At 52.7% G+C, this 19,888-nt stretch overlaps 1 protein-coding gene across 5 annotated transcripts in view; it reads left to right on the top strand.

The window, feature by feature from the left end:
- UNC13A (unc-13 homolog A) overlaps positions 1-19,888 on the top strand; it is a 59,677-nt gene that overhangs the window by 7,862 nt on the left and 31,927 nt on the right. For 3 of the 5 annotated variants that reach the window (XM_034658039.1, XM_034658042.1, XM_034658038.1), the window contains exons 2-16: positions 1,457-1,486; positions 2,117-2,216; positions 4,120-4,237; positions 5,532-5,655; positions 6,286-6,359; positions 7,241-7,295; positions 9,208-9,243; positions 12,186-12,393; positions 14,561-15,079; positions 15,340-15,448; positions 17,495-17,541; positions 18,512-18,590; positions 18,753-18,758; positions 19,239-19,310; positions 19,590-19,809. In XM_034658039.1, the coding sequence (XP_034513930.1) occupies positions 1,457-1,486; positions 2,117-2,216; positions 4,120-4,237; positions 5,532-5,655; positions 6,286-6,359; positions 7,241-7,295; positions 9,208-9,243; positions 12,186-12,393; positions 14,561-15,079; positions 15,340-15,448; positions 17,495-17,541; positions 18,512-18,590; positions 18,753-18,758; positions 19,239-19,310; positions 19,590-19,809 (1,797 nt within the window). The remainder of the gene's footprint in view (positions 1-1,456; positions 1,487-2,116; positions 2,217-4,119; positions 4,238-5,531; positions 5,656-6,285; positions 6,360-7,240; positions 7,296-9,207; positions 9,244-12,185; positions 12,394-14,560; positions 15,080-15,339; positions 15,449-17,494; positions 17,542-18,511; positions 18,591-18,752; positions 18,759-19,238; positions 19,311-19,589; positions 19,810-19,888) is intronic. The other 2 variants (XM_034658040.1, XM_034658041.1) reach the window with 2 other exon arrangements.

Below are 19,888 nucleotides of genomic sequence, written 5' to 3'. Positions count from 1 at the left end.
GACAGAGACATGAACCCTAGATGGGAGGCCATGGCATTTGCCCAGAAGAGGGCTGACCTTGACTCTCAAATGAAGAGAGAGAATAGAAACACAATTTTGTTGCTAGGAATTTATCCTTCAACTTACCTGCACATACTCATCAAGACGCACTGAGGAACAGACAGTTTCTACAGAGGGTGTAGAATGCTGCCGTTCGTGTAGGAAATCAAACAATGCACACATGCACTTGATCGCCGAATCAGGCACTGTCTATCTCTAGCACTACAAGGAACTGGTAATGTTGATTGCACCAGGAGGGATAGTGAGGGCTGGGGTAGAAAAGAGCCTTATTCTCATTGTATGCCAGTCTCTTGGTTGCCTTGGATTTTGTAAAATGTGCATGTATTGCCTACGCAAACAAAAACATTCATGCAAAAGGAGAAAGGGAGAAGAATTGTGGAAAGCAGGAGAAAGGGTTCAGTTTGGGAGCTGGTTTTGGGTGGAGATAGAGAGTGAATGATGGAGAAAGATGTTGGGGGCAGCTGCAGGGTGCAAGAGATGTTGAAAGTAAGTTTAGTATCTTGTGAGAAGAGCCAGTAAAAAGTGGAATTGCTTCAAGTCACTTGCGACTGTGGGGTGCTGTGAAACATGAAGAGACTGGACCACGTGGGACCCTGACAACACTGACATATATTCAGTTTCACCTTTCATAAGCAAGTTGGGCTGGATAAGCTCTAACAACCTCCCAGCCAGGTCTGGGATGTCTCTGGAATGTTCTGTTCCACCTCACCCAGTCCCCTTTGAATATTAGGCCTCAAAACCCCTGGAACATTTGGTAGGCAGACTGAGCTGGATAACTGGGGAAGAAGTCTCACTGGCATGGCAGGCAGAGGAGGTCATTGGAGATTATCTTTCTCCTCTCTCTCTCCCTCTTTCCCTTACCAACTGTTCTCTCTCTGCTGCAATTCGGGAGGGCTTCCTGTGGGAAGCCTCTCCTGTTCCCTGCCCAGCTCCTTCTTTTGAAATCTGTTCAATTGTGGGTAAAGGCACAGCTGGAGGTGGGGGAGCTTTGGGGGAGATTGATGGGGAAGAAGGAGGGGGAAGAAATTATACCCACGGTCCAAATTTCCTTCAACCTCTAAGTCTGCCTGTGCTCATCTGTCTGATGGCTTCTTTCTCTCCCTTTCATCCCTGCCTCCCTCCTCTCCTTTCTGTTTCTCTTCCTTTCCTTGTCTCTTTGTCTCTGTCTTTGATCTCACCTCTTTGTTTTGCTTTTGTTTTTGTTTTCTGTTTGGTCTCTTGATCTGTCTCTTTTGCTCTCTATCTTTGCCTTCCCTTTTTGTCTCTTTCTTTCTGTGTCTCTCTCCTCTCTGTCTCTCTGGTTATATTTCTATTTTGGTGTGTCTCTCTGTCTCTGTCTCTCTCTTCTCCTTACTCTCTCCCCATCTCCCTTCCCTATCTCTGTCTCTCTCCACAGTCAAAAAAGCCAAGTTTGATGGTGCCCAAGGTAAGTGGCCTCTATTCCTGCCCTGTCCTGTGTTGTCTGTCTGTGTCTTGGAGAGATAGGGGAGGGGGTCTGAGCCCGTAATAGGGGACTTGGGTTGCATGTCTGCGAGCAACACAGAGTGTCAGACTTGGCCTGCAATCCCAAAGTCTTCCCAGCCATCTCCTGGAGAATCCAGTGGAGGTGGTGCTCACCCTGAGACAAAGGCCCTTCCCAAGATCCTAAGAGACAGGGTGGGATTCTTAGATCAAGCTACACGTGGGAAAAGCGAGGCTCAGAAAAGTGAAGGGAGTTTCTTACTGTCAATTTTGTTTCACTATCTGGGGCCTCAGTCTTCCCAGTTAAAAACCAGGGCTCTTGTACACAGTCATTTCTAAGCAGCATCCCAGATTAGGCATCCCAAAATTCCACATCTCCCTGAACCAAGGCCCTTCCCTTGTGCTCTGAGGGACTGGCGGGGAGGGACTCTGGGGTTTAGGCACAGAAACAGCTCAGTATATTGGACCTGGTTATTGGACTGTGGCCCCAAGTATGCGGAGACCCTGGGGGATCACAGCAAGGTCACCTAGAGCTTGGGAAGGGACATGGGGGGACCCCAAGCCCCTATGCTGACCCCTGCTTTCACCACCACAGAGAAATTCAACACGTACGTGACCCTGAAGGTGCAAAATGTCAAGAGCACGACCATCGCTGTGCGGGGCAGCCAGCCCAGCTGGGAGCAGGATTTCATGTTGTGAGTCTGCAATGCCTGGGCTAGCATGGCCTGGCTGCTAGTCCTCGCTGGTCCCACAGAGCAGAGCTGGACACCTGCATGTCGTCTGGGACTCCACTCCCTCCTCCCTCGGCCCCATGTCCAGCCATCAGCTTTGCCTCCAAAGCACTTCCTAAATCCAGTTGCTTCCCTTTATCTCCATGGCCACCAGCCAAGTCCCCGCTGCCCGCCAGCCTCCGCCCCTGGCCTCCTGCTGCTGCCCGCCTCCTGCCTCCCAGCAATCTGTTCTCCTCCAGGCAGCCAGGGGGATATTTTTAAAACTGCAAATCACATCCTGTCACTCTGTAAACTTGCCCATGGCTCATGGCTTGTGAACCTCAGAACAAAACCCACACTCCTCTCCACAACACCCTCTTTCCAGGCATGACCCCTGTAACCTGCCAGTATCTCCCTCCATCTCTCCTGGCACACTTGCCCCAGCCGCCTCCACCTCTGGACCATTCCTCCAACGCATCCAGCTGGGTCCTGTCCCAGGGACTTTGCACTTGCTCTTCTCTCCTCCTCCTTCCCCCCAGCAGGGTCCTTCTTGTCCTTTGAATCTCTATTGAGTCACCTCCTCAGGGAAGCCCTCCCTGACCACCATCCCCAAGCAGCAATTGGAGAGTAATTTCAGGCCAAGCCACCAATTATCATTTAAATCATTTGTGTGATTTCTTGACACATTTCTGGGCCCTGGCTCTGGACTGTGAGTCTAGGAGGGTAGGGCCTGTTGGTCTCTGTCTCCACTGTGAGTTCCACGCCCCCATGCCAAGGACAACGTCTGGCACACAGTAGGTGGCTCAATAAATATTTGCCTAATAAATGAATGAATTCGTGAGCTGGACCCTCCCCTCAACCTGGAGCCACTCAAGGTCTCATATTACATCCATCTTCTCTGATGATGGCCAACAACATGTTCCATGCCCTCTTCTAAGGCTTTGATTAAATCAATTTTCCCCACAGGTCTGGGAGGGAGGGTGCTATTCTAATTCTCATTTTACAGAAGAGGAAACAGAGGACCGGAGAGGCAAAGTCACTTGCTCAGTGTCACGCAGCTTATACTTGGCAGAGCTGAGATTTGGACCCAGACAGCCCTCAAATCCCTGAACAGAGCTTGGCTGGGGACTAGCAGTGGTGGAGGCCATGGGGGAACTCTGAGTCAGGATCTTGAAACAGGGGAATTTGGGGAAAGAGGGGAGGATCTAGCCCTACAATTCTAGGGAAGATGTGAAGGGGGAGAGACAGTGTAGCCCCCAACTCCCTGAAAGCCAGTTACTGAATGACAAGGTCACAGCTATATGCAAGGAGAACATTCCTTAAGATAAATCTTTGGTAAATTAGTAAATTCAGTGAACTGGGCATTTACTAAGGATTTCCCTCAAATCTGCATATTTCCAGGGTGGGTCCTGCAAGGAAGGTGCTTACAGATAGTATCATCTGTGTTCTCAGAGGTGTCCCCATATGATTGGATAGAGGAGACCCTGGGAAGAATGGAGGCATCCTGAATGCCCTTATCCTGGGGTAATAGGGAGCCACAGAGGGTGTTTGAGCCTCTTCCTCACTTAGCCAGTACTCTTAGGATCTGAGGGCTCGAGGAAGGGCCAAGGGAGTTGGAGGTGCAAGAGTTGTGTGATATCTTTCCTCACTCCTTCCTTCCCAGCTTGTAATCCTGGTTCTGCTGTGATACCCTAAGCATGTAACTTAACACTTTGGCCTCAGTTTCCCCTCTGTAAAACAAGAACTACTGTGTTACCTTCCTGGTAAGACTCACCCAGGCCTGGGTTTGAATTCCAGTTGGCTGTGTGTCCTAAGGTGGGTGAACTGACTTTTCTGAGACTTCACTCCCTCGCTCCTACCTCTTCATGCCCCTCCCCTCTCTCCACAGTGAGATTAACCGCCTGGATTTGGGGCTGACAGTGGAGGTGTGGAACAAGGGTCTCATCTGGGACACAATGGTGGGCACCGTGTGGATTCCCCTGCGGACCATCCGCCAGTCCAATGAAGTGAGTGGTGGGCTGAGGGTTGGTGAGGAGTGCCTTGGAGGGGCCCAGAGGCCAGTGGCCTACATAAGATGAACATGTATCTCTATCTCCCAACAATTTTTGGGATGGTGGCTCCAAAGCCACCACGGCCTGAACTCCTTCCATCTTGTTGCTCTGCCTTTCTCCCTGTGCAGCCCAGGATGGCTGCGGGAGGATCCCCATTACATCTGCATTGTTGCCAAGGGAAGAAAAGGTGGCAAAGGCGGGGGCTCACCCTCTTGGTTAAGGTCCTAACCTGGAAGCTGCTCCCGGCACTTCACTCACATGCTATTGGCTAGAACTTGGTCATGTGGCCATTTAGCTGCAAGGGAGCCTGGGAAATGTAGTCTTAAGTGGCACAGCCCTGGGCCCAGCTGAAAATGTATTTCTATGGAAGAAAGGAGAAGGGTTATTGTGGGTAATTAGCACTTTGTGCAGGGAGAAAGCTACACCAGCCCTGAAGGTACTAGACAATAACCTTGGCCTCCTCCCTGGCCTCCTGGCCTTACATCTCACCCCTTTCACTCCACCCCTTCATGCTGGGCCCAGTGGGATCTTGCCATCCTAGGACCTTTCCTTGCCATCCCCGCTCATCTCCTTTGGGAGGCTTTCTTGATGGCACTTGCCTATATTGCCAGCCTCATCTCCCCCCCGCCCCAACCTCCACCCCTTATAGGCCCCAGAGATGGCCTCTGAACCTTTGCATGTGCTGTTCCCTGGGCTTCAAGTATCCCTTCCATCACCCTCTAAGCCCAGCTCCCATGCCCTCTCCTCCAGGAAAACTTCCCTAACTTCCCTCTGAGTACTGTAGCCCTTCTCCCTACCTCTGGCTCTGCCTTGACCTCCAGGTTGGAGGTGACTATGTCATGCTCTGTCTTCTGTGACTGCAGGACTGGTTTGTTCACTTGGGGTGGGGAGTTATCCCCTGGATGGGCATCAGGACTTTTATTTGAAACTAGGGCCACATAAGCCCATGACAAATGAGGCATAGTTGTGCAAACTTGGGACAACCCCTGCCTGGCCCTACAGGGCCTTCTCTCTGGATGCCTGCCTCTGGATTCCTTGGACCCACCATGTTGCCCTGGACTGGAACCTTCTCTCTGAGTCTCAGTTTCCTTGTCTGTAAAGTGTGGGCATGACCCTTGCTCTTAGGGTAAGAGCGAGATGAGGGGAAGGGCATTTTCTGCGAGAGTAGGGGGCCTGCCGGTCAGCATGAAGCAGATCCCTGCTCCACCTTGCATCACTTTGGACCCTGTCACCCCACCCCAACCCCCAGGAGGGCCCTGGAGAGTGGCTGACACTGGACTCTCAGGTCATCATGGCGGACAGTGAGATCTGCGGCACCAAGGACCCCACCTTCCACCGCATCCTCCTTGACACCCGCTTTGAGCTGCCTTTAGGTGAGTGTAGGGGCACAGGACCCTCACCAGACCCAGGAGAATGGCCCGGCCTGGGTGGGTTCAGACTGCCCTTCATTCTGAGGATGAAGTTTCCTGTCCCTGGAGGAGAGAGTTTCCCAGTTGCAGCGGTCAGCAGGGCATGCACCTGCCATGTGCAGAGAACACCACAGCCCCCCCTAGGTCACCACTGGGCTTCTTGACCCATGGGGTTTGGGTCTGAACTGCCCCAGGCTGGTCCTTGCTGAGGTCTTAGGCTACAGGGTGAGCTGGAGATAGGAGGAGAGACAAACAGAGACAAAGAGACATGTAGAGGTAAACAGAGGCAGAGACACAGAGAAACCTCTCTTCCTCTCTTAGAAGCAGCTCAGTACCCTCCACAGAATCTTTCCAGGAACCCATGGCTTCCCCACCCTTGGAATGCTAGGAGGCCTCTCCTCTCTCATCCTCTGTTCATTCCCAAGGCAGCTCTGGGGCTGGAGGCGGGGGTGGGGGGGTGATGGGACTCCACCCTGTCCTCCCTTCCTCTTCCTCCACCCCCTTGAGACCAGCTCATAGGCCTGCAGGATGCACTGGATGAAGGTTGAGGGGCAGGGAGGGGTTCCAGACTCACAGCCAGGGCTCCGCTTCCAGACATTCCCGAGGAGGAGGCGCGCTACTGGGCGAAGAAGCTGGAGCAGCTAAATGCCATGCGGGACCAGGATGAGGTGAGTGTTGGAGGGGGACTCTTTTCTTTCTGTCTCCATCCCTCCCTCTGTCTCCCGATGTCCTCTGCTTCCTGTCTCTGTTTCACTCTCCGCTGGTGTCCCTCTGCCTGTGTCTCTAACTGGACAAAATCAGAGCCTCATTTGGTCCCTTCTCAAAACAATGATGGCATCAAAGAACATACAGTCCACCAATGAAGAAAAGACTTTAATCATATTGAGCCCTACTCTTGCCAGATACCCTCAAGGAGACACAGGGGCCCCCACAGTAGCCCTTACACCCACTCTCTGCCCCACACCCCTCAACTCCTCGGGTCACACTTTCACTTTTCAAAGTTCTCCCCTGCCAGCCCTGGCTTCTGTACCCCTGTTCTTCCATGACATCTCCCTTCTTCTTGGCTCTGTATCATCACAGTGCAAAGACCTAGTGGGGCCCAGAAGGCAGCCTTCTGAAGGCGAAGGCCAGGAAGAAAGAACAGGCAAGACCAGAGCTCTCTACACTGGGAGGCAGGGTACAAAAGGACAATACTCACATGACAATAGCTTTTGTCCAACCTCATCGCTGATCTTCTTTCTCCTGTTCCTTTCCTCAGTTTGCCCCATTGCTCTCTCTTTCTCCCACTTCTATTTGTTTCTTTCCCTCAACTGTGTTTCTTTCTTTTTCTGTCTCTGTTTCTCACTGTCTCCATCTCTCTCTCTCTCTGTGTTTGTTTGTGTGTGTGTGTGTGTGTGTCTTTCTCTATGGACATCTGCATCCTTCTCCTGCAGACAAAGTGGATTTGGGAGACAGGGGTCGTCAGGATGGAACAGAGCAGAGGACTGTCTTGGTCCCCTGGCTTCTGGCCCCTCCTGAGAAGAACCCTCTCTCCTTTCCTCCCTCTCAGTATTCATTTCAAGATGAACAAGACAAGCCTCTCCCTGTCCCCAGCAACCAGTGTTGTAAGTACCTCTCGATTCCTCCCTGGGCATCAACTGAAACCTCATCCCTCCCCTCCCCATGACTGTCCTGTGTAACAGGCCACTCCCCTCCAGAGGAACAGGTCCTAAGAGCGCACAGTCTTTGCTCACGGTGTGGTGGAAAGAAAAGATCTGGGACTTGGATGTGAATCCTGCTCGCTCTGTGGTCACAGGCATGCCAGTGTCCCCCTCTGATTCATGGAGTCCTTCTCTTTGAAATTGGGCATCTGACAGTGCCCTCACTCTGAGGGCTGTTGGAAGGGCCCAGGGGAGTCCTAGAGATTTGAAAAACACTTTGCAGACTCTTTAATTCCATTCATCAGATCCTGGATGAGGACCTGTAACTCATTTGACAAGCTTTCATGGGGCCCATACAGGGCCCCCCACCCACCCCAAGCAGCCCCCAGACGGTGCAGACACACAATCCTGCTAACGCAGGTACAATAGGCCCACGTCCAATGGATGAAGGCTGTTTCATCTGCCCGTTTTCTTAGATAGAGAAACTGAGGCCTAAGAGAAGAAGTGACTTGCCTAAGGTCACACACCCAGCAGGCAGTAGAGCTGGGATTTGAACTCCAGGTCTGAGGGACTCCAACTTTGCTTCTCTTTCCACTGCTCTGCGTCTACGGACAATGACGGTCATGTTCCTCTGACCACTTCCCCTCCACCAAGGCTGAAGTTTTCCGGAGTGTTTATCCTCCTAGGCCTTGTGGATACTCAGAGGCACCCAGACCCATTCTACATGGACCAAGGAGATGTCTGTCCCCTAAAAGTGCCTTCTGAGTTCCCCGGAGTCAGGAGGAAGTGACAAGTCCTATAGTCTCAGGGCAGAGCCCCACCCGACATTTTGACCCCACCCCACCTTTCGACCTCTTTCTCCTTTTCCATCTGCTTCCCCTACAACCCTCTCATCCCCTCTCACAGTCTCCCCTGTATCCGTTGTTGACCTCCCATATGCCCAGGATGATAATGATGGAGCCTGGTGGGTGGATGGGCTGGGGGACTGCAGTTGGGGGACACAATTTCTACACTAATTTGGGGGTGCTATTGAGAAAGTGCTCTGACTTCCCTACCCGGGGAGGGATCATCACTGCCCTGAGAAATGACTAACCCCTCCCTGGTGAATGGGGTCACTGAAGGATTGGGGTGGGGACAGTGTCAGGCAAGTGAGGCAGAAGCAGATGACAAACACCTGGACAGGTGGACTGATGTGAGGGGTGGGTTCAGTTTTGGAATGGAGACCTACCCCCGTCATTGACCTCTGAGTTCTCGCGAGAATGATTCGTCACCGCCATTTCTTGGAGGAGGCAGCCAAGTGTCAGAGGAGATAAGATTCTGGTCCAAGGCATTTTTCCAAGATGCCAGGTGCTGAGGATGAGGAGATGAGGGAGGATGTGGTTCTCTCCCTGGTCCTTAGAGGCTGTGTGACTTCAGGCTGCTCACTCTACCTCTCTGAGCCCTGTTTCTTCACTTGTAAAATGAGCAGAATGCTTCACACCCACCCCTCAGTGGTGTTCCAACTTTAGATTTCCAGTTCAGTGTTTCTTTCCTTGTATTCCAGAAGGGGGAGGGAGAGAGTGGGGAGGGCTGACTCCAGAGCTCAGAGCTGGAAAACACTGGGCCTAAATGCCCTCTTTATTATAAAACTTCCTGGCTGAACTTGTGGCCTCTGAGAAAAATGGGGATATCCCCCTGCCTCCCAAGGTGATGACCGAAGGTGACACAAATGTCAGTGGTTAAAGTGACATTCTGAGATGATACTCAGGGCAGGAGGGGATCGGGGTCCTGGGGTGGGAGGAGGAGATGGGGAAAATGAGGAGGATGGGGGAGTCCCCCTCCCCATGCCCCCCCTCTGCCTGCTCCCTTTTATTATCTCTGCCCCTTCTCTTTGTAGGCAACTGGAATTATTTTGGCTGGGGTGAGCAGCAGAGTAAGTACTCAGCTTGATGTTCCGGGAGGCCATGGGGAGGTGGGGGCCTTAGCAACCCTGAGGCCCCCGCCCCACCGCCAGGGAAGCAGGGAGCCTATGGCGGGCACACTGGGGCCTAAGGACCGGCAAGACCCCTCCTGTGCCCTCCTGTCCCCTGACCATTAACATCTGTGTTGAGGGTCCTGCTCGGTTTGGTGGGGAGTGGGCACCATTATGGGGGTGGAGGGATTCAGCTGGGAGGAGTGGGCATTTAGACCAAAGACCTGCCTGTCTCCAGCTGGGCACTGTGACCCCTTCCCTCTCCCCCTCCCTGTTCCCCATGTATAATGTCATCTCCTCTCCTGTGATTCCTTCCTCTTTTTGTCTCCCCATCTTCCTTCTCCACCTGGAAATGGGCCCCAGTGTCACTTGGTAGTGGTAGATATGGGGTGAGAGGGTCTCAGAAGGAGCATCTGGGCAGGGACCCCCAGGCACATATCACTCCGGAGACCTCAGCTTCCAAAGTTCCTCTCCATCTTCCTCCAATTTAACCCCAGGAGAAGGAAACAATTCACCCCCCCTTTCTACAACGAGATGCTCATTTACCTCCCTGAGGAACAGCTCCCTTTTCTCCATGTCCTGCCCCGCCCAGAGAAATCCAGTCTTCTAGCCTGAGCATGAATCTACCTCCTTCCCCCTACCCCACCCACTGGGAGCTCCTCCATCCAGTGCCCACATCCTGATGGACAACCTCCCCTATGCCCTCCCTCCAGGACCCGGGAAAATGTTTACAAATACTTGGATCCAAAACAATTTGTCAAAACCCAATTCAGCCAAAACAGGGTATGTGGCAACCAAGGAGGCTTGGTAACAAACAGTTTGCCACGAACAAACAACACAGTCAAAAACAAAGACATTTTTGGCTGAAACCAATCTGGCCAAAGCTGATAATTGGGTCAAAAAGAACAAAGACAATTGGGTCATTTCATCAAGGCCAGAGTGGCTGAAAATGCCTATTGGGAAACAGGCAATTTGGTCAAGAACCAATCTGGGAAAAAGCAGAGTCTGGATGAAAGCAGAAAGAATCCAATAGGAAGCAATTTACCCCTAAAACAAGACCGTTTGAAGAAAAAAATTAATAATTTGGTGATCATGCCCAGAGCCTCATGCAGTTTGGTTGGAAACACCTTGGCCCAGTCAAGGACAGTTTGGTAGAAAGAATGCCCATTTGGCTAAAGGCTATATATATACCCAGGTAACTGGGTAGAACACGAGTTGGTCAAAGGAGGAATTTGGTGACACTGACAAATGCCCAGCGTTCCATGGGGGACTGTCTGGGTTTCAGACCCCCCCACTTCAGGCTTTTATAGCCTCACAGTTATACCCTAACACCTGCAGATCTGAGCCGTGGAAAAGCACATCTGCTTCTGCCTAAAAGGCCAGCGCTGCGGGCACACAGCACATCAATCGGGTGGTGGCCGCGAGTGACAGGGACAAGATAAAAAGCTTGTAGGTCACAGTGGCCCAAGTCAGTTGAGAAACCAGGAAGCCAGAATTACCTTGGTAAGGCCGGCTTTGCTAGCTGAAAATGAAATGAAGGTTTCTCAAAAGGCAAAATAGGTTTGGGAATGAACCCAACTAGCTCTCTAGGTGAAGTGTGAAAATAATTTTTAAAACAGTTTACCACATTAAAAAAAAATGGACCTATTCGTTAAATATATAGAAACAGACACAATAAGCCAGAAAAAAATTTAGAAGGTTTAAAAAATAAGGCAAGAAAAGCACACAAACATCTGGGAAATGAGCAAAAAACTTATAAATGGGGGCATAAAAAGAGGCAAGCCACCTCTTTGGCATTTAATGTCACCAGTAAGTTGATGCCATGGTTGAGAGTACCATCGGCCACCCAGTCAGGGGCTTAATTTAATTAAAAAAAATTTTTTTTGCAGCCCATTTGTTTTCAAGTGCTGCTTTCTATTTTTTAATTTAATTTAATTTAATTTTTTAAGAGAGAGGGAGAAAGAGCACGCGCAGGTGTGCCTGCGTGCAGGAGGGCGGGGAGGGGCAGAGGGAAAGAATCTCAAAGCAGACTCCCTACTGAGCGCAGATCAAGCAGACTGGGTTTGATCTCACAACCCCAAGAACCTGACCTGATCGGAAATCAAGAGTGGGACACTTAATTACTGAGCCACCCAGGCGCCCCTCAAGTGTTGCTTTCTAAATGAATGGAGTCTCTCCCGTCCCACCACAATCTAACATCCTTCCACACTGTTCTCTTTTTGTCAAGGAAAACAAACCAAACTAAAACATCCCTTAATTCTTATAAAACACTTGAAGTTCAGCAGATCCCCCTGTTCCATTTTAGCAATAGATTCTGAGTGTGTGGTGATCTTGCCAACCTAAGCACCTAATCCTCTTTGAGTGCTACGGTATCTGTCACAGCCCCTTCTTTATTCCTACACATGTGAGTTCACATCTTGGATCTGCATCCTCGGACATCATGAAATCTCTGAGGGTTAAAGGAAATTTGTACTCCACCTTGTCCTCCTGATTTCCCTCTAAATGTCCCTCTGAGTGTTTGTGTGACTCACCGCCTGATGGAAAAACTCATCTTGTTTCCAGAAAGCCTGGACTTAAGCAAAGTCCATTCTCACATTTGAGCTGAAGGACACCCTCTAATTTGTCCTTGTCCTCCTCACATTGTAGGACCTACCTTGGACCCCAGACTATGAGTTCAGTCTGACCAGCAAAGCAGGGTTTTCTCCTCCCTTATCTAAAGCCTCTACTTTTATTAATATGGCCCAAGATCCTTCCTTCACTCTGGCAAAGATTCCTCTTCTTGGGTTAGCAGCCAGTGAAGACTCCCTGGTCTGAGAAGTCCGAGAGACTGCGTTGGCCTCCATGGTGTGCTCTCTCTCTCCCCCTCCTTCTCACTCTCTCCCCTCCTCTCCTCTCTCTTCTAGATGATGACCCGGACAGCGCAGTGGATGATCGTGACAGTGACTATCGCAGCGAGACAAGCAACAGCATCCCGCCACCCTATTACACTACATCCCAGCCCAATGCCTCAGTCCACCAGTATTCTGTCCGTCCACCACCCCTGGGTTCCCGGGAATCGTACAGTGACTCCATGCACAGTTATGAGGAGTTCTCCGAGCCACGGGCCCTCAGGTAGCCACCATGGAGAAAGGGATCTGTGCGTGTGCGTGTATGCGGTCCTGTGTCCTGGGTGGAGAGAGGAGTAGGGGACTTGGGCGAGCTGGAGGTGAGGTAAGTGGGTCTAGGAAAGCAGCATCCATACTTTCTTGGAGGTAATAGAGCCCTTCCTTTACCCTTGATCTCGTAAAAAAAGTCTCCCAAGCTTGGTAAAGGGGCATCTACTTCGGCTGAAGAAAGAGGGAAAAATCAGGAGGCCCCTGAGAGGTGTCCCTGAAATACGGCGGTGCCTTGGCACTCCCTTTAAGGGCACTGGTTTCTGTGTTCTCTCTAACTGGGCAGGGAAGGAGCAGGTGGAGGAAAAGACGAGCATTCATGGAGGGTGGTGAGGCATAGTGATATTGGAAGGACTCCCAGCAAGCAGCCAGCGAGTGGTCCTGGCACGGTGCTGCCCGGCGCTCCCTAATGGCCCAACTCTGTGTTTCTGACTGCCAGCCATGGGCACGGTGACTCGGGAGCTGTCCTTGCTCGGTCTGGCCACCATCCCTAGTCCCTTGAAATTGGCTGTCCCTAGATCTGTCCCATAGGTGGGTCCCCTGGCCCTCACGGGCCACGGCACTGCCCCGTGCAGGCTGCTGGTCCTCAAGCCCAGGAGGCTGACATTCATGCCTGCCATCCTTCCTCGCCGACCTGATCACCCCGGGCCTGGTTTCCAAACGGAACAATGACAAACATGATATTAAGCAGATTGGATATTTGTAAAGTGCTTAGAGTGGTGGGAGCCCAGAATGTGCTGGGCTGGACTTCAGGGGTGTTCATCACCACAGGGATCTTGGGGTCCTTTCCAGCCAAGTAATACCCCACCTGTCTCCTGCCATCTACACGGATGGGCACCAAAAAGCAATCAACTAAACTCAAAAACTAGCAAACAACGGCTAGGGATGGAACCCCCATTTTGATTGCTACAGCACCCCTGGAGCTGGCTAGGGAAAGGGGTCCCAGTCACTGAGAGTGGAGGAAGTATTTAAGACAAGGAATGATGTTTGTTGAATGACTGAGTGAATGATTAGAAGAGGAACGAGGATTCGACATGCTGCCTACCCGCAGGCAGAGATAGACACTTCTTCCTACTCATGTCCGGCACGATCCAGGGTGCATATTAGGAGCATATAAAGACCTGACTTGGCCAGAGGGTGGGGGAAACTCACTCAAAGAAGTGACATTTCAGCGGGCACCAAAGGATTTTGCCAGATAAAGCAGGTGAGGAGGGGTGTTCCTGGCAGAGGGCACAGCAAGGGCAAAGGCCCAGAGGTGGGCAAGAGTGTAGGGTTTTGGAGGAACAGTGAGAAAGCTGATGTGGCTGGAGCAGGGGGAGAGAAGGGAGCTTGGAGGGAGATGAGCTGGGGAGGCTGGAGGCTTTGGGCCACACTGGGTGTAGGGCATGGCACCGAATTTATTCCAAGGGCTCTAAGGAGCTATGGTAGCATTTGGAACAAGGAGGTATGCGATTGCACTTATGACTTGAGGAAGTCCCTCTGTGACTTCCAAGGGAAGCAAGCACTGTTGGGGCTAGGAGTGGACGTTGGGGCTGCCTCTGGAGGAGATGGCAGAGCCTGGTCCAGGGTGGGGCCTGGAAGTGGATGCATTTTGCATATGTTTTCGAGGTGGAGCTGGGGAGACCCACTGCAGGGTCAGCTGTGGATGGAGGTTGAGGCAAGGAGTGGAGGCAGGGAGGCATGGGTCCCTGGTGAATGAGGAGGCTTGGCGGGAGGAGGACCAGGTTGAGGTTCGGGGACATCAAGACCCAGGCGTGGCCATGTGCAAGTTTCAGGAGCACTAAGTCTCCAAAGGCTGGAGGTGAGCACACTGAGTGGGGGCCCCAGCGCAGGAGGGAGCATCTGTAGCCTCCACGGTGCATAGACAGGACTGACGCACAGTAGGTCATCAGTGATCACTCATGTCATCGATGGAGTTTATTGCCTCTACCTCCAGACTGGCAACGCCAGGATAGCGGAGATTTTTGTTTCTTTCGTTCACGGCTGTGTTTCCCAGGTCCCTAGGGCAGAATGTAGGTGCCTAACCGATGCGGAGTGAATGACTGGGGGATGGAAACTGCGTGACCGGGGCTGGGTCAGGCAGTGGCTCTGTGCGTCCGCTGCTGAGCCCTGGCTGGTCCCCACAGCCCCACTGGCAGTAGCCGCTATGCCTCCTCGGGGGAACTGAGCCAGGGCAGCTCGCAGCTGAGCGAGGACTTCGACCCCGACGAGCAGAGTCTGCAGGGCTCCGAGATGGAGGACGAGCGGGACCGGGACTCCTACCACTCCTGCCACAGCTCGGTCAGTTACCACAAGGACTCGCCGCGCTGGGACCAGGATGAGGAGGAGCTGGACGAAGAACTGGACGAGGAGCTGGATGAGGACCTGGAGGACTTCCTGGAGGAGGAGGAGGAGCTGGAGGAGGAAGAGGAGGTGCCTGATGACATCCGTAGCTACACGCAGCGTGAAGAGGTGGCCGTGGCTGAACCCAAAGACTTTAAGCGAGTCAGCCTCCCATCGGCCGCATCTGAGAAGGAGGAGAAGGCTCTGGCTGTAGCTGCCGAGGCCCACGACGTGGCCAAGGGAGCCCCGGAGCCAGGTGCACCCGAGGAGGTGCCCACAGCTGACCGGGCCCCAGAGACGGAAGCTCCCAAGTCTGAGGAGAGGTAATGGGAGGGGCCCAAGGGGCTGTCACGGGGTCAGCGGTCCTGTGATGGGGTCCGTACGGACCTGGCGAAAGGAGGGGAGTTTGTCACAGGGTCGTGGGTGGGAAAGTGGAAGGGGCACGGAAGCCCGTCAGAGGGGGTCCAGATGGGTCATTGCGTCTCTGAAGGGCCAGAGAGGCCACGGAGGGCCTGACGTCACTCCAAGGGCAGAGGGTCAAGGGAGGGCCGGCCCTGGAGCCTCATGACGCCCCTTGTCTCAGTTTCAGGCGACGAGAGGATGAGGAAGGCCAGGAGGGTCAGGACTCCATGTCCCGGGCCAAAGCCAACTGGCTTCGAGCCTTCAACAAAGTACGGCTGCAGCTGCAGGAGGTGAGTGAAAGCAGCGGCCAGCCGGGTCAAGTCCATGCCCCGCCCACACCCGTGCAGCCACCGGTCTGCCCACTTCCCCCCCCCCCCGCCAGTCGGGTACCCCACCCACCCTGGCCCTTTTCCAGGCGCTGCCCGCACTAGCCTCTACTGGCCCTTGGAGAGCCTGGCCACGCCCACTTCCGTGCCCCATTCCCTACATCCGGGTCTTTCCATGGCTCAGCCCACACCAACCTGGCCCCACCCCCACCTGTCATTGTCCTGGCCCCACCATTCCTGGCCCAGACCCTATCCAATCCAACCCCTTTCTGGCCCTGGCTGCACCTTGGCTTCATCTGTCTCCGGAAGGGCCCTTCCCTGTTCTCACCCATGCCTGCCTGTCCTCTTCCCCAACCAGCTGGCCCCACCGAGGCCCAGGCCAGTCTCCCCCATGCCAGGCTGGAATTTTGAGTGGGGAAGAAGGAGTGGTGAGCTGGAACATGGAGCTAGGCCATGGTTACAGCTACGTCAGAGGTCAAGTTCATGGATAGGGGTAGAGGTTAGGCATAGGGATAGGGATAGAGGTCAGAGTTAGGGCAGCAGTCAGGGATCAGAGGTTTGGGTTAAAATTGGTGTTGGGGAGGAATCAGTGCCTGGGATCACATTGGGTACGAGTGTCGGGCTGGGAAAAGATCTGAGGTCTGGTCAGGGAAGAAATTAAGTGAAAGATTAGCATTAGGGTCAGGGTGACTGTTCAGATGGACAGCAGAATTGAGGCCATTCATTTACCTCTTCAATTGCTCAAGCCACCCTAGGCTGGGGACAGAGCAGTGCCCTTACGCAAGGGGCCCTTCCAAACTGGGGTGAGAGTGGCAGTGAGAGATCCTAAACAAACTCCCAGAGTCCTAGACCATCAAACATCAGAGCCATAGAAATTGCAAATCAAATTTCTTATGTTTTAAAACAGAATTTTATTTTATTTTATTTTATTTATTTTTTAAAGATTTTATTTGTTTATTTGACAGAGAGAGAGACAGCCAGCGCGAGAGGGAACACAGGCAGGGGGAGTGGGAGAGGAAGAAGCAGGCTCCCAGCGGAGGAGCCTGATGTGGGGCTCGATCCCAGGACTCCGGGATCACGCCCTGAGCGGAAGGCAGAGGCCCAACGACTGAGCCACCCAGGAGCCCCAGAATTGTATTTTTTTTAACTAAGTAATCCATTCACATGGTTCTAAATGCAAAGGATAGAAAAGAATATGCAGCATAAAATCTATTGAATAACTTTCACTAAGTCAGCAAATGGAAAAACAGCTAACTGAACATAATAAAAAATAAATGAAAAAACAGTAGCTACTCTTGTAATGGAACCAGTAATAGGACAAAAAATATATAAATAAACATGGGCAGGCTCTCTGGGTTTCATAGAAGGATCATAAAACTAATCCAAGACAATCAGGAAAACTCCCTGGAGGAGGTGACACTTAAGGAGAAGTGATATCCAAAATACTTCAATAATACTTCGGAAGAGAGGGCTGGACTCTCCCCCCTCCTCACCCACCATACCACCCTTTAGTTCATAGGAGGTGGGGGTGTTAACCCTGGGTCTGCACTGAGATCTGAATGATAAATGGAGGTCGGTCGTGTGCAGTAGGTGGGAGGGCATACAAAAAGCTAGCACAGCTCAGGCAAGGGCCCTGGGGTACAAGATCGGGTGAGCAGGTGAGACTGGGAGAATGACAGAATCTTACAAGTGTTTGAACCAGCCCCTGAGCATCCCAGGACTATAGAACATGAGCTCTTGTTGGAGATGATATTAACACAACCCCAGTTTGACAGACCAGGAGACCAAGTTCTACCGAGATTGGTGGTGGAGAGGAGCTCTTCTCTCCCCATTTTACAGTTGGGCAAACTGAGGCCCACAGAAAACTTAAGGACACACAGTGAGGACTAGGCCCCAGGCCTCCTGACTTCCAGCCCAAAGGGGAGACAAAGGTGGGTGGGGAGCCTACCCTGCCCTGGGGAGAGGCTGCCACCCTGACCATATCTGTCTGTCTGTCTGTCTGTGCTACAGGCCCGAGGAGAAGGAGAGATGTCTAAATCCCTATGGTTCAAAGGCGGGTGAGTAACGGAGCTGTGGGGGTAGGAGGGTGTTTTGAACACAGAGTTTGAGGCTGCTTTACACCATAGCCTCAGCCCCGTGGGAGCAACCAGGAATTTTTAAATTTTATTTATTTATTTATTTATTATTTTATTTATTTGTCAGCGAGAGGGAGAGCACAAGCAGGGGGAGCGGCAGGCGCAGGGAAAAGCGGGCTCCTCACTGAGCAGGGAGCCCAATGCGGGATTCAATCTCAGGACCCTGGGATCATAACGTGAGCCGAAGGCAGATGCTTCACCGACTGAGCCACCTGGGCACCCCCAGAATAGATTTTAAGTATATATATATCCATTTTCCAATTTTGAGCATAAGGAAAGCTTTCTTGAATATCTTACTATATTATTTAGATTTGCCTTAATGCAATTTTTCATTAAACGGGGGCAACTGCATCATCTCCCCATTTCCCAGATGAGGAAGCTGACATCCAGTGTCTTCATTTCCGAGGGCTGTTGTGACAAATTACCACAAAAGGGTAGTTTAAAGCAACAGAAATAGATTCTTTAAGTTTTGGAGGCCCAAATTCCAAAATCAAGTTGTTGGCTGGCCCACACTCTCTCCAATACGTGTAGGGAGAACCCGTCCTTGCCTTGCTAGCTCCTGGTAGTTGCTGGCAATCCTCAGGATTCCTTGGTTTGTAAATGTGTCCCTCTAATCTCTGTCTCTTGTCACATTGTTGCCTCTACTGGATTAGGGGCCCACCTGCTCTAGTGTGACCTCATCTGAACTAATTATATCTGCCATCACCCTCTTTCCAAATAAGGCCACATTCTGAGGTTTGAGGGGCTAGGACTTAAATGTATCTTTTGGGGGAACACAATTCGACCTTTAATACCCAGGGAGATCAAGTGATCTGGGCCTCAAGTGATGTCTGTTGGAGGAAGGGGGAAGGGGGAAGCCTGGGCCCTTGACATCCCTGTGTGTGTCTTGCAGCCCTGGAGGTGGCCTCATCATCATTGACAGCATGCCAGACATCCGCAAAAGGAAGCCCATTCCACTCGTGAGCGACCTGGTGAGCACCTGTGCCCTCTCCTCCCCCAGCAGATCAGGCCTGCCATAAGCAGTGCTCAACCTATACAACTGCCCATGGCAGACCTGGGACTGGGAGCTGGCAAGGTGTTCTCTGGAACTAATGTAATCTGATTTCTACCCCACCTGCTGCATGGACACTCAGGCCATGGTGAGTGATGGTGACCTGGGCCTTCAGTCTCCATCTCTTCCCCAGAACACCCCCCCACCCATAGGATCTTTCAACTGGCCCCAACCCATGGGTCCTGGGTGGGGGGAACCCTGCCATGTCCTACAGTTTATGGGTAGGGGAGAGAACAGGTGACTCCTGAGCTTGGTTCATGGAGTGGCTGGTAGTTTTGTTCTGTGGCTGGTGATCATGCCAAGTACAGCTCCTGAGTCTGGTGGGGGATGGGTGAGTCAGGGGTGTGAGGCTGCACACCTTCCAGGGTCCCTTCTAACCCAGAGCCTCTGTCACTTTCCAATTCTTTGCTGGCCCTGCTCCCACTGCTGTGACCTGTTTCCTAATCGTGGCTGTGGCTTCAATCCGTGGCTGGTGGCCCCAAACCATGGCTGTGGATTCTGCTTGTGATGACAACCCCATGGGCGTGAATCGACCCCTGTGACTTCCTGGGCGATCTCCCTGCCCCAGTCCCTGGTCCAGTCCAGAAAAGCCGGCATCACCTCGGCCTTGGCCTCCAGCACTTTGAACAACGAGGAGCTGGTGCGTGGGGTGCCTCCCCTTCCACTGGTTGAGGGGTGGGCTGGGTTGGGGGCTCCTGGAGGAGGAGGAGAAGAGAGTGGGAGAGATAGGCATTCCTCGCTCTCCACAATCTGGTTTCCAGAATTGGGTCGCGCAACATCCTGCCAACATGATCTGTGCACGGGAACCGTGGTCCCACAGTGTGGGGGCAGGGGGAGGGCCTGGGACTTTACTATACTCAGCAAGGGGGTGAGGGCGGGGCAGGACAGCGCCCCATGCCGCCCCCCTCCCTCCCCTCAGAAAAACCACGTTTACAAGAAGACCCTGCAAGCCTTAATCTATCCCATCTCCTGCACGACGCCGCACAACTTCGAGGTGTGGACGGCCACCACGCCCACCTACTGCTACGAGTGCGAGGGGCTGCTGTGGGGCATCGCGCGGCAGGGCATGCGCTGCACCGAGTGCGGCGTCAAGTGCCACGAGAAGTGCCAGGACCTGCTCAACGCGGATTGCCTGCAGCGTGAGCGCGGGGCTGGAGGGGCGGGGCTCCGCGCAGGGGGCGGGGCGGGGCAAAGACAGGGGTGGGACTCCTGGGCGGG

Source organism: Ailuropoda melanoleuca, chromosome 4, assembly GCF_002007445.2.
Source record: "Ailuropoda melanoleuca isolate Jingjing chromosome 4, ASM200744v2, whole genome shotgun sequence".
NCBI classification, from domain to species: domain Eukaryota; kingdom Metazoa; phylum Chordata; class Mammalia; order Carnivora; family Ursidae; genus Ailuropoda; species Ailuropoda melanoleuca.
This window is presented reverse-complemented; position numbering and strand designations above follow the sequence as displayed.